At 30.2% G+C, this 13850-nt stretch overlaps 1 protein-coding gene across 6 annotated transcripts in view; it reads left to right on the top strand.

The window, feature by feature from the left end:
• The window catches only part of LOC127286711 (MAP kinase-activating death domain protein), a 43576-nt gene that overhangs the window by 5043 nt on the left and 24683 nt on the right, over positions 1 to 13850 (top strand). For 2 of the 6 annotated variants that reach the window (XM_051313250.1, XM_051313246.1), the window contains exons 2-17: positions 6258 to 6469; positions 6546 to 6714; positions 6774 to 6939; positions 7020 to 7197; positions 7269 to 7426; positions 7504 to 7804; positions 7874 to 8203; positions 8516 to 8548; positions 9272 to 9390; positions 9464 to 10161; positions 10240 to 10472; positions 11051 to 11248; positions 12102 to 12449; positions 12623 to 12691; positions 12955 to 13155; positions 13516 to 13714. In XM_051313250.1, coding sequence (XP_051169207.1) covers positions 6374 to 6469; positions 6546 to 6714; positions 6774 to 6939; positions 7020 to 7197; positions 7269 to 7426; positions 7504 to 7804; positions 7874 to 8203; positions 8516 to 8548; positions 9272 to 9390; positions 9464 to 10161; positions 10240 to 10472; positions 11051 to 11248; positions 12102 to 12449; positions 12623 to 12691; positions 12955 to 13155; positions 13516 to 13714 — 3496 coding nt within the window. In that variant the 5' untranslated portion in view covers positions 6258 to 6373. The remainder of the gene's footprint in view (positions 1 to 6257; positions 6470 to 6545; positions 6715 to 6773; positions 6940 to 7019; positions 7198 to 7268; positions 7427 to 7503; positions 7805 to 7873; positions 8204 to 8515; positions 8549 to 9271; positions 9391 to 9463; positions 10162 to 10239; positions 10473 to 11050; positions 11249 to 12101; positions 12450 to 12622; positions 12692 to 12954; positions 13156 to 13515; positions 13715 to 13850) is intronic. The other 4 variants (XM_051313247.1, XM_051313248.1, XM_051313251.1 and 1 more) reach the window with 4 other exon arrangements.

Genomic DNA, 13850 nt, shown 5'->3' with positions numbered 1-13850 from the left:
TATATATATATATATATATATATATATATATATTTGTTTCTCGCAAAAATGTTTCCTTTGCTCTTTTTGTGCCAAATATATATTGCAAAAAAATCGGGGAATAAAATTTTTATAAAAGATTTTTGTTAATTTCAATTCTTTTATAAATATAATTTTATAGAAAATTATATTAAAAACTTTATAAAAATTGTAAAATAATAATAATTTATTTATTTAATATTAAAATATAATAATAATAAAATATTAATCAACATTGTTTGAATAATTATAATTTTATATTATTGTTTTTTGTGTGAACTAGGGTTAAATTAATATTTACACACATCAAAGTAACCCCTTCGTTTTGTAAATAATATCAAAAAGCAGTAGCGAACGAAAGAAAATAAAATAATAATTATAGTTTATTTATATAGTTTTATGAATATAATTTTTGTTTCAAAAAAAATTATTTTTTTTTTATAAAAAAGCCCCCTAAATGCGAAATAAAATAGAGGAACAAAAAGAACAGAGTATACAAAAGGGAACCAATAAATTTTAATTCTCTATTTCTTTTTGTATTTCTATTTTACCTTTTTAGGGAAAAATTTTTTTTCTTCTTCTTTTTAACAAAAATTTAATAAACTTTTAACAATAAAGTTCTTCTTAGTGAAATTTTTCATAAGTAAATAAGGTGAATATTTTTTTTTTTTTAAGTTTATTTAATTTTTTTTATTTGAAAATGAAACAGTTTATTTGTTCAAATATATATATATATATATATATATATATATATATATAATTTTATTAGTAGTGCATGAATCGACACAAAATTTAATTTCACAAATAAAATTTTTTCTTTTCTGCTGAAAAAACACTTTTTCTATTATTATTATTATTATTATTATTATTATTATTATTATTATTATTATTATTATTATTATTATTATTATTATTATTATTATTATTATTTTTATAGTATAGAAGTGAAAAGAAATAAAAAATAGTAAAACGTGTTTGTACGTTTCAAATGACATTAAAATAAAAAAAAAGAATAGAGAGATAGTGAATTGAAACTAAGGAAACGAAATTTTGTTAAGAGTAAAATGATGTTCTATTTGATTTCCTCTGGGGGTTCTATTTTACCCTGAGCCAGCACGCACACTTGAAATTCGGTGACGCCCTTCTGTTCCCCACACTCTTTCTGTATCCCCCTCAGGTAACATGTAATATTACTTTAATCTCTCAGTAATATTACATGAAAAATTCAAAATATTTTGCAACATTACAGGAATATTACAATAATATTAAAATATCCGCCTCAAGATATAATCTCATGTAATATTAAGGTAATACTACAAAGTAATATTTGTCAAATATTACAGTAATATAAAGTAATATTGAGGTAATATTACTGTAATATTACCTGTGCTTAAGAGGTAATATTACAACTAATGTTAAGGTAAAATTGTAAGTAAAATTACCATTTAATATTTTGGAAATATTATTGTAATATTTGGTAAATATTACAGTAATATTAAAATTTTCGCATTAGGGAAATATTAAAGTAATATTAGGGTAATATTACTGCAATATTACCTGTAATATTCCTTAATAACTGTAACATTAAGGTAACTGTAATATTTTTAAAATATTATTGATTTAAAATATTATTATAATATTTTGGAAATATTACAATAATATTAAAATCGAGATTAGAATGTTATAGCCACAAGGAAAAATTACATGTAATATTGAGATAATATTACTAGTAATATTAAGAAAATATTACTAAAATATTACTTGTAGTATTTCTTAATAATAAATGTAATATTAAGGTAAAATTATAGGTAATTTTATGATGTAATATTTTTGAAATATTACTTTAATATTATAAAGTAATATTACCTGTTTTATTTAAAATATTACAGTAATATTAAAATGTTAGCCTCAGGGAAAAATACATGTAATATAAAATAATATTGATGTAATATTACAACTAATATTTATGTAACTTTATAAGTAAAATTACCATATTGTAATATTTGTGAAATATTACTGTCATATTTAGTAAATATTAAAGTAATATTAAAATGTTCGCCTCAAAGAAAAATTACTTGTAATATTGAGATAATATTACAGGTAATATTACAAAGGAATATTTGTGAAATATTACTGTAATATTTGAAAGTAATATTGAGGTCATATTACTATAGTATTGCCTGTAATATTTAGGATATATTATTGTAAAATTACCATGTAATATTTGTGAAATATTACTGTAATATTACCTGTAATATTGAAGTAATATTACAAGTAATATTAAGTTAACATTATAGATAATATTACAATGTAATATTTATCAAATATTACATGGTAATATTGGTGTATTATTATCTTTAGGTGGAAATTTTAATATTACTGTAATATCAGTAATATTTCTTAAATAATCTATTGCAATATTAAGATAATATTACGTGTAATATTACTTTTTGGTATATATTTTTATATTATTGTAATATCACTATAAAATTACGAAAATTTCATATAATATTACTATGTTTTTAGGGATGAGCTAAAAGTTTTGAACGTTCAAATGAACAAAATATTTTTTTCAATCTATAAATTATTAGAAATTATAATGTCAATGTAAAATAAAACAGTAAATTAAACAAATATGAAATTAATAACTTCTTTTTATATATTTAAAACAATATTTTGTAATAAAATTCGTACTTAAAGAAGTTACAAAACAAATTTTGTTCATTTGAACGTTCAAAACTTTTGGCTCATTTTTAGGGTGTAATATTACGTATGCCACCTGAGTATCTTTGTAAAAAGAGTAAAATTATAAATTAAAATGTTTTTTTTACTAAAATTATAAATAACGTACAATTTTACAATTTTTTGGAAACAATTAAATCTTTTTTTTTTTACTGGTAGAAGGGATTTGGGAACCTGCGCGTAGCATGAAATCATCAGAAAAATCCGTATATATATATATATATATCCACACAAGATGTGACCCGCGCAAGTGCACAAAATGAGAATCCGTCCATCAGAGACTCGACGATATTCTTTATTATTTTTATCAGTGTTTTATATACCATTTCTTGGGGCTTAACTTAATCCTCAAACGTGTACGTGATTTTTCATTAATATCCTTCTCACATAATATATATTTAAGTGTCGAGTCAGGAAAATAAAAATTCTTTTGAGCAAACGCCAATAATTGCGCGATATATATATATATATATATATAAGGGAAGTGTCTGAACACACACACAATAATCCTTTTCCACTCTAATGATGATGATGATAGGTCCTTTCATGAACACTTTCTGTGAAATTCGTTTATCGTTCAGGTAAATTACACCTCAAAATAGAATATTAAAATTAAGTTAAAGTTAAAGTTTACTCAAATGTGATATAAAAACCAAATTACAATTTATATTGATGAAAAAATAAAGGAAAATAGTGGTTCAAATATAGTGATTTAAAATTAATCGATATTCGTACAATTTTATATTGTAGGAATTTTTATAATTTTTTTTTTCAAAATGGTAAAGAAGATTTTTTTTATAGATGAAATTGCAAATTTATTTTCTTTTTTTTTGGGGGGGAAAAAAATTTTTTATTTTTGATGTATAGATTCTTGTGTCGTGTTCAATAAAGTTGACGCACCCCTTTTCTCGATTTGACAGTGGGTATTGTTTCAAAAATAATGCTGGGGTAAATTGTAATTAGAAGTTAAGTAATAAGAAATTGTTTCATAACAAAAGTTGAAAATATTTATATATTTTTTTTACTATGTATTAATCAAATTGATTGTAAAATAAATAAGTGCGAGCAGTGTTACGTGATATTATGCAAAATTTTTTGAAACTTTTTTTTTACGTTTGCTAAATGTGTATAAATTTTTTTTTTTTTGAACTTTGCTTCTAAATGAGAAATTCCGTTGGAGGACAAAAGTGTCAAAAACCAAAAGTTCCAATAATTCTTTTTTTAAATTACCAAAATTTTCATGATTCGTTAATTTCTAACTTCGTATCTTTACAAAAAGAATTTTTTTAATAATTTTTTTTTTAAATTATTAAAATATCTAAAAGCCACCGTATATCCTTAAAATATCAAAAATTTATTCAAAATTCTTTTCTAAATACGATCATTTTTATAAATATAATAAAAAAGCCTGAAGAATTTCCTGGAGGTCAATTACGTAACTTTTTTCAGATCCCACATTCCAGATCCCACTTTCAAAATTCCGTATTTCAGATTCCGGATTCCACTTTCAAAATTCCGTATTCCTGATCCCACATTCCGTATTCCACATTCAGGATTCCACTTTCAAAATTCCGTATACCTGATCTCACATTCGGTATTCCACATTTCGTTTTCCACATTCCAAATTCCACTTTCAAAATTCCGTATTCCTGATCTCACATTCCGTATTCCACATTTCGTATTTCACATTCCGGATTCCACATTCAAAATTCCGTATTCCTGATCTCACATTCCGTATTCCACATTTCGTTTTCCACATTCCAAATTCCATTTTCAAAATTCCGTATTCCTGATCTCACATTCCGTATTCCACATTTCGTATTTCACATTCCGGATTCCACTTTCAAAATTCCGCATACCTGATCTCACATTCCGTATTCCACATTTCGTTTTCCACATTCCAAATTCCATTTTCAAAATTCCGTATTCCTGATCTCACATTCCGTATTCCACATTTCGTATTTCACATTCCGGATTCCACTTTCAAAATTCCGTATACCTGATCTCACATTCGGTATTCCACATTTCGTTTTCCACATTCCGGATTCCACTTTCAAAATTCCGTATTACACATTCCGGATTCTACTTTCAAAATTCCGTATTCCTATTCTCACATTACGTATTCCACATTCCGGATTCCACTTTTTACATTCTGTATTCCGGATTTCACATTCCGGATCCCACTTTCAAAATTCCGTATTCCAGATTCCACATTCCGGATTCCACTGTCAAAATTCCGTATTCCGGATCCTATATTCCATATTCCACATTCAGGATTCCACTTTCAAAATTCCGGATTCTACATCCCACATTCTGAAAGTGGAAACCGAAAAGTGGAATACGGAATATGGAATATAGGATCCGGAATACGGAATTTTGAAAGTGGAATACGGAATGTGGGATCGGGAATCCGGCATGTGCAAAGTGGAATGTGGAATCGGGAAAAAGTTACGTAATTGAGTCCCTGATGATGAAATTAGAAAAAAGGTTTTAGGAATACATATCCAAATGTTTTGGAACATTTAGACATTAATGGAAATTTTTCCTCGATACCAAAAAAATTAATCCAATGTTACTATATTTATACGAATAATTCGATAAAGGCTGACGTAAAAATGGATAAATTAATTCCGGTTAGGAAATTTAATTCCAATTATAGTGATTTGTTTCACTTTTGACAATTATTGGAAAACAATATTAGATATTGGAAAACGAATCGGATGTATATTCAGTTATATTTACATCCCACAAATTTACAAAGAGATAAAAAATCTTATTGAAAATGCAAACATTAAATAAATCCCTTTAAACTTTAAATGTTACTAATCCATTAGTTGTCTCACGAGCTTCCAAAGTTTTCTGTATTACATATCCTTACAATTTCATTATATTATTTTATGTTTTTTAAAATATTTTTTGTTTTTACATTTTTAATTTATAAATTGTGATTTAAAAATAGCAAATTTGATAAAAGCATTTTTTTTTCCAAACATGTTTAATATTAGCTAAAACATACGATCCGAGAGTTCACTTAGTCAGTAAGAAGCATTTCTAATTGGTTTGTCCTTTATCGATTATATGACATTACAATCACTTCAGTAAATTGGTTCGAAAAAAGCAAACTTAGAGTGTTGAATGTCACATTTTTCTTGTCTTTCAAATCCCGATAATTTTTTTTTTTTGATTTAAATTTAATATTAGTTTTATGTAATTATTCCATTTTGGTAATCTACCAATTTGCTCCATTTGACTGTATCCAAAGTTACTTATTTCTTAATATAATAAAACTAAAACCATAATTTAAAATTTTCTCATAGTTTTCAGTATCGGACAATAATTAAGTTTTATACTTTTTAAATTAAATTAAATAAATGACGGAGATTTTAAACTGTACGTCACTGAAATTAATTCCCATATTCTTCACCAGGCGTTGAAGTAGCTTTTTTGACGATAACGATCACTGATACTAAAATGCATTATAAATTTTGAAATTACAGATTTCATAGCGAAAATTTTTGGAGAATGTTGAAATCATGATGCGATGTGTAAAGCCGCCGGACACAAGCGAAATATCACGATTGGCACATCGGTGACGATATTTTAAAAAACAGGCATGGATGTACATAAGAAGTTCCTGTGCCCTCGCTTGGTGGATTATCTCGCCATAGTGGGGGCCAGGCCTTCACCGACTTCTCGCCAGCCTGTGCAGGTTAAGATTTTCAATTTTCTTCTAGCAAAATTTTTTTTTTTTATTATTTCTTCTACATTTAATTATTGTTCCATAGGTACCGGAATTATTACGAAGGTATCCAATTGAAGATCATAAAGACTTTCCCTTACCACGAGATATGGTTTATTTTTGTCAACCCGAATATTGCAATAGTATCGGGCCAAAACGTACAGCATTGCGAGAAGCAACATCATTTACATTTACCCTCACCGACAAAGATTGTGGTATGTAAATTTTTGCTCATAGAATTTTTTTTTCTCCAATTAAGTTATTCCATTTTCAGGAAGAACTCGTTATGGAACTTGCGTCAATTTTTATCGACCAATTGAAAGAACGGGAAATTATGGAACAGCAGGAAGTGCTATTAGGAGGGACAAACACAATACCAATTTCCGTAGGGAAAGTTGGCGGAAGAGTATGGAGAAAAGTTCGGATTCCGCATTCTCCAGGTGAAGAAAAAGAAAATGTAAAATTTATTATTTCTGCTTAAAAAAAAAAGACCTTAACTTGAGTTGTTCTTTTGTTGTAGCGACTATAGAAGCAGTGTAATAGGTCCAAGTGATTCAGAAAAGGATTGTCCAAGTCGAAGGGATTCGGATACTTCTCATGCACCTCATGCGCCAAAATTAGGTGTAACTGCACCAAGTGGTGATAGTGAAAGTGGCGGAAGTCATTCTCCATCTCCTAGAGCGTCACGAAGACGACAGGTAATTAGAAAACAGTATATCAAAATGGGAGCTAAAAAAAAACTATTTAACTTTATTTTAATTGTTAACAGAGGATGAAAAATCTTTCGCTAACTTCACTTTGCATAATTTCACATCATCCTTTTTTCACAATGTTTCGAGAGTGCCTATTTGTTTTAAAAAAGCTCATTGACGCTTGCAACGAAACTACAACTCCTCATAGATGTGGAGCATCTCGTCAGAGTACAAGGTAAAATTCATCAAATAATTTTTTTTACATATATTCGGTGACTGTATTTCAAAATTCCATTAAATATTTTTTTTCAGAGAATCATTGTGGACTGTTTTCACTGGTTTAAGTTTCGATGGAGCATCATCGATTGTTCTTCACGATATACGAGAAATCGAAACATGGATATTACGTCTATTAAGTGCACCCGTACCAGTTCCTTCAAAAACAAGAGTCGAAGTTGAAATTCTATCACCAAGTATACAACCACCACTTTGTTTTGCTCTTCCAGATCATACCAGATTTTCCCTTGTCGATTTCCCTCTTCATTTGCCACTCGAATTACTTGGAGTTGACATATGCCTAAAAGTAATGTCCCTCATTTTATTGGAACACAAGGTAAAATTTTATTTTTTTTTAAATTTTAGAATTTAAACTTTAGATGATACAAAAAAATTATCATTACAGATTGTATTACAATCACGTGACTACAATGCCTTATCAATGTCTGTAATGGCATTTGTCACAATGATTTATCCATTGGAATATATGTTTCCCACAATTCCATTGTTACCAACTTGTATGAGTGACGCTGAACAATTACTACTGAGTCCAACGCCATTTGTAATTGGAATACCAGCGTCATTTCTTCTTTATAAGAAAAATTTTAAAATGCCAGGCGATATTTGGCTTGTTGATTTAGACAGTAATAAAATCACACCACCAACAAGATACAACGATCCTCTTCCACCTCTACCTGAACCAGAAGGAACAATTTTGAAAAATCATCTAAAACAGGTTTGTGAACTTATTCCCCTCTCCCCGGCAACAAAAACTAATTAATTAAGAAAAAAATGGAAATAATAATTAAAATTTTAAGTTTTTCAGCAAAAAAAAACATGGGTGTTTCAATGTTGCTACTTAATATGGGCTGCATATATTAATCCTGGGATGTTATTTACTATTTCTCCCCCCTTTTTTTCTGATATGTACTATTTCTATTAATGAATTTTCAAAAACTCTCAACTCTAGAGCTATATAAACTTTCTACCGCGTTTATACTAACTGCAACTTTCTTCTAATCCCCCGCTGCTCATTTTGCTTCCGCAGGCAATGCAACTGATGGACCAAGCTGGCTCTGGTGTAAATATCTTAACTTGATAAATTATTCATTGTTGCATGAAAATTTATTTTAGAAACTTTATTCAAAGAGAAAATTAATTTTCCCTTGCTTTTTGATATTATGTAAACTTTTATCTCACATAGGAAGCTCTAAATAAACTGAAAGTAGTTATTGTTTCTTTTGCTCGCTAAAAGTACTAACTAGAAAATATTACTAAATTTATTATTTCATTTTTAACCCTATCCTGATTGTAATTTTCAAAAAAAAAAATATACGATCAGGAAAAGGTTTTTGTTTTTTAATTTTCCAGCTCAATGTTTTTAACTATCAACTTTTAAGGAGGGAAACCACATTAGTTCATTTTTATGGATTTCTTTATTATAGGAAGAATCAAGTAAAATTCAATGACATTATTTTATTGCTGTTTTGAACAATGTTTTTTTTTGTCCCATTAAGGAAAAATACGACAGTTATGTCCGCTGATATGTTTTCTCTGCGAAACGTGTAGCATTTTTAATTTTTACACGTGCTGGAAACAATTTTTCTTCACTAATTCAAACTCCTACTGTGGTTTCCTCCCTTAGGTTTATCCCTGCCTTTTTTTGCAACGGAAACCTCACTGAAATGCAATAGTGGCCAGATTATAATGTAGTAAATTAAGAAACGAAAATTGTAGAAGCTAGAAGTAGCAGCTAAAATGCTAAAACGAAAATCGTTTCTAAAATTAAGTACCCCTTTTTAAGGCTATGGGCAGTATGACAGTTCCTCAAACTCATCCCTTCACGCCACAATCGGGATCTACACAAACGGTTTCAGCCTCAAGTAGAAGAGAGAGTAGTGCTTCGTATCATTCTACTTTGAGGTGAATAGAATTTTCAAAGTCTTGATCCAAAATCATCTAAGAATTTAGTGATTATGTATTTCCTAATTTACAGCGTCTCATCGGCAAAACACAGACCAAGCATGGATTTAAGTACACCTACACACATAAGTCCACTGGGTTCTCCAAGTGCAACGAGTCCACGACGTCCATCAATGGCTACTTCCACTGGATCTGGTTCATCACCCCAACGTCCACAGAATCAATCCACAGCTCCATTTAATCCCTTTATCTACGGCAGTGACGTTGACTCTGTAGATATTGCCACAAGAGTAGCAATGGTACGATTCTTCAATTCACAAAATCTTCTCGCAAATTTCACTGAACATACACGAACCCTGAGGCTTTATCCAAGACCAGTAGTCGCCTTTCAAATTAATTCATTTCTACGTTCACGACCAAGAGCAAGTCAATTTCTGAACGAATTTGCCAGAACTCAGGCAGTTGAATTTCTTGCCGAGTGGAGTTTAACACCAAGCAATGTTGCCTTTTTGAGAGTTCAAACCGGAGTATTTGATCCCGCACAAATTGGAGATAAATCCCGATGGTATGCCAATGGACTTGAACCAATTAATTTTCCCGTTTGGGATTCGGGAAGTTCATTGGCAAATGCACTGAAGGCAATGAAGGAACACGAGAGTCAACCAACTGATGAAAGTGGTTCTGATTCAGAGGGAGGAGAAAGCACAAGTTCTTCCTATTCATCGTTAAGTGATTTTGTCTCCGAAATGGTGTCATCTGATTTATCACCCAGTAAGTTTTTAATGAACGTAAGTAAAGAAAACAATTGCGATTAATTCTTAATTAAAGAATTAAATTCTTTTTTTAAAGTGAATCATACACATCCAATGCCACTTGCTGTGGATCCAAAGAATTTGTACAATCCTCCAAGTTCTCTTCAGTATCCAGGTGTAGAGGAAGATTCCGGACCAGCTCGTCCTGAAAGTCCACCTAGCACATCATCCAGTCATAGTGATTTAAGTAGTCCGAGTTTCAACAGAGACTCTGAATTCGAATTGAATCCAAAGGCTGTCGAGGGTTCACAAACAATGAAAAGCGACAACGTAAGTATTTTTTTTTTTGATTCTTGATTCACAAATGTAAATACATGAATGTGACTCAACGACAATCCTGAATTCTATAAATTGTTAAAATCTAATTAAATGCTTAACAGCTTAACATTACACAACAACGGCAACTATTCGCTCTAATTTTTTTGTCACTGCAATTTTTCCTCTTCCTCAATCGACCGGGAAATTTAGTTCAAAATTTTGTAACGTCTCCTAATGCAGAGGAACTTGGTCGAATTGTTCCAGAGCCGAGGATTTTGCACTTTTGTTTTTGAAAGCCTATCCGAAACCTAAAACTCCCAAATCTTGGCTTAATCAAAGTAGTGAATTTTCGGCTCTTTGAAATAACGTCACCCAAAAATTAGTTCCAAAGAAATTACAAAATTAATTAATACAGAAAATATTAAAATTTCGGCTAATTATTTCTCATACTCACGAAATGGAAAATTGAATACATTGATCGTGAATATTAATTTGATGTAAAATTTTGGTCGATTGGGGAATTATGCTTGATGCTTATTGTCGAACGATGTTGGGACCTTGCTAATAGAGCAGTGACGGTGAACCCATAGGATAAGACGGAGGGAGGTAGCTTTGAATCAGATTCAGCGTCGACAACGACAACGACACTTCGCACAATCCTGAGCGCACAAAGTACAATAGGCCAACATGGAATTGGCACGGGATCCTTAGCAACCCCTTCGCACAGTGACTCTGATCGCCCCACAACTCCCCACAGGACTTTTCGTCTTACTAAATCTAACATTCCAGTGAGTCAGTCCTCTCGTGCCTGCCTCATTACAAATCCTTTATTCTCTATATATTTATTTATTAATTCTTCAATTTGTCATAAAGGGTGTCCTATGAATCAAATTTTATAACATACTAAATTCTTCATTGGACACTTTTTAATTTTGCACCAAATTTTTCAGCACAATTTCATTCTGTTTTTTGCATAACTGTACTGTAGAAAAAAAATTAAACATTAATATGTAAATAACAGAACGAAATACTTTTATTATAACAGCACTTTAATAACCAGGATGCATATACGGATCTGTTTCTTAATCGCACGTATAAATGTCCTTGTATGATCACGTCTTGTAATCAAAACACCTACAATGAATCAGCACAAATGTATTTAAATTTTCCTTTTCCCCTGTCTCGCTAGCACTCTTTTTTTCTAAATGTATTTCTTGATATATTATCTAATGTATGCACCGTAAATTTCTAATTTAATTATTAATATTTTAGTAAAACAATGAGAACACAAATACACGTTTATGTTTAGGTAAAATTTAAATGTACATTTCACAATTACATTGCAATTTTAATTCTATTTGTTGTCTAGAGCCTGGTATAGTATCTGAATAGCATGATCTGAAATAGCAAATTGAACCTCGGGAGTAAAACAGATTCATCCTACCGTGATTTAATCTGCAATTTCAGATTATGCTATCCAGATATTTACTGTAAAGAAAACTAAAGCATCGGATTGTAATAGTCCAGACTGACACTTACAGCAAAATCCACAAATAGTGTTTAAGGATAAATTGTCCTATAAATTTTATCGTACAATATGAAATGATAGCCTTTTCTAAATTGAAAAAAAACTCCCAATAGGCTCCGCCAATGAGTCCAGCTTTAGCAAGACAACCAAGTGGTGGAAATATTTTGGCAAGAACATCAAGTTTTGGATCACCAGTTCCAGTTTTACCAAGACAGTCAACAGCACCTTGTAGTAGTCCTGAAAGTAGTGTTCATGGCTCTCCAAAACAAACAGCAAGTCCAGGACGACAAGCAAGTGGACCAGTACAACATCAAAATAGTTCCGGCAGTACGGGTAATGGAGTTCTTCGTCAGGGATCTCAGGGATCAATATTTGAACAATTTGCTTCACAAGCCAAAGGTCTGGTACGCGAAACAACCAGACAAAGTAGCCAGGAAGGAATTTTGGCACACATGGACAAGGTAATTTTAAATTATCTAGAAAATTATTATTATTTTTACCATGGTGACGATTTATTTAAATACAAAATTCTTTTCATCACACTTTATATGGAAATTTAAATCATCACCAGATTATGATTATGCATTCTCCTAACGATTGCATTGAACAAATTTCGTTGTTTGTTAATTTTTAGTTAAAGCATCAAGCGAAAGAAAAGATCGCGGAAGCAGGAGAAGATAGCTTGTTTGCCCCACTAGAACAGGTACATTATTAAAAATGAAATGTCAGTAAAAAAAAAACCTGGGGGTTTTAAAAAGTTCCTTTAGCAAAAATAGTGCGCGCATTATCACCACTTATTGCTGGAAAGCTCGCTGAATGGAGTTATTTTTTATTGAAAGGCACTTCACCAGACCCTGCTTTACTTTAGATTTCCAAAATTAAAAAGAATTTTTTTTTTGTTGATAAAACAAAAAATAAAAAATTATTTCAGTTCCTTTTGAAAATATATGATTTTTATTTCTACAGTTTACGCAACAGACTAAAAAAGCAATGGGTGAGGCAAGCAAATCAATGCAAGAGGCATCGAAATCTGCTTTAGAGGCAAGTAAAAATGCAGCAGGCGTTAGTAAAAATACATTGGATGATCTGACATACGTTGGAAAAAGTACAATTGGCGATCTAACAAAAACGGCGAAAGAAGCAGCGGCGAAGAAAGGTTTACTTAAGGTAAAAATGATTTTGAAAAATATGAATTGTGATAGGAAATTAGAGTTAACCTTTGTAAAACAGAAAAAAGAAGAGAATAAACTTAAAGAATTTAAAATCGGAGATAAAATTTTAATAGAATTATTAAATAGGTCATATAAGGAAAATAAAATTATTGCAAAATTTTTACAAGTATAAGAAAGTCCTTATGAAATCAAAAAGTAATAAAGCCAAGAATGTATATTTTATGGGATCCTAAAACAAAAATAGAAAAAGGAATGTATCATAATCAAGAGTTAAAAAATTCTAGAGAAATGCAATAGATTTCTGACTTTTTTTGTTTAACCAATAATTAAGAAAGGGAAATTTTTTTCCTTACAGAGTCTGGGAGATTCTCAATCATCACCAGAACCTCCAGGACCTGGAATGATGCCACGAAAGGATTCAAATAGCACTCAATTAGTTGCTCCTGATTCTCGAACTGGTCGACGAGAAATAGGTCGAGATTTCTTTAGCAACATTAGCAATGATTTGAATGGTATTGCAGCTCAAACTTCCAGCATGTTTAGCGACTTATTTGGTAAGATTTTAATTAATTAAACATTGCTAATTCATTGTTCGAAAATTAATGCTCCACTAGAAGCTCAATCATATTGTAATTTGATTATAATGGTAGATGTAGCTTCTAGTGAGCATAATTTTTCTCGCACACAAAA

The sequence above is a fragment of the Leptopilina boulardi genome, unplaced genomic scaffold (genome assembly GCF_019393585.1).
Source record: "Leptopilina boulardi isolate dan_hultmark-lab unplaced genomic scaffold, ZJU_Lbou_2.1 LbouV2_362, whole genome shotgun sequence".
In the NCBI taxonomy this organism is placed as follows: domain Eukaryota; kingdom Metazoa; phylum Arthropoda; class Insecta; order Hymenoptera; family Figitidae; genus Leptopilina; species Leptopilina boulardi.
The sequence above is the reverse complement of the archived record's forward strand: the minus strand, read 5'-3'. Positions and strand labels throughout refer to the sequence as shown.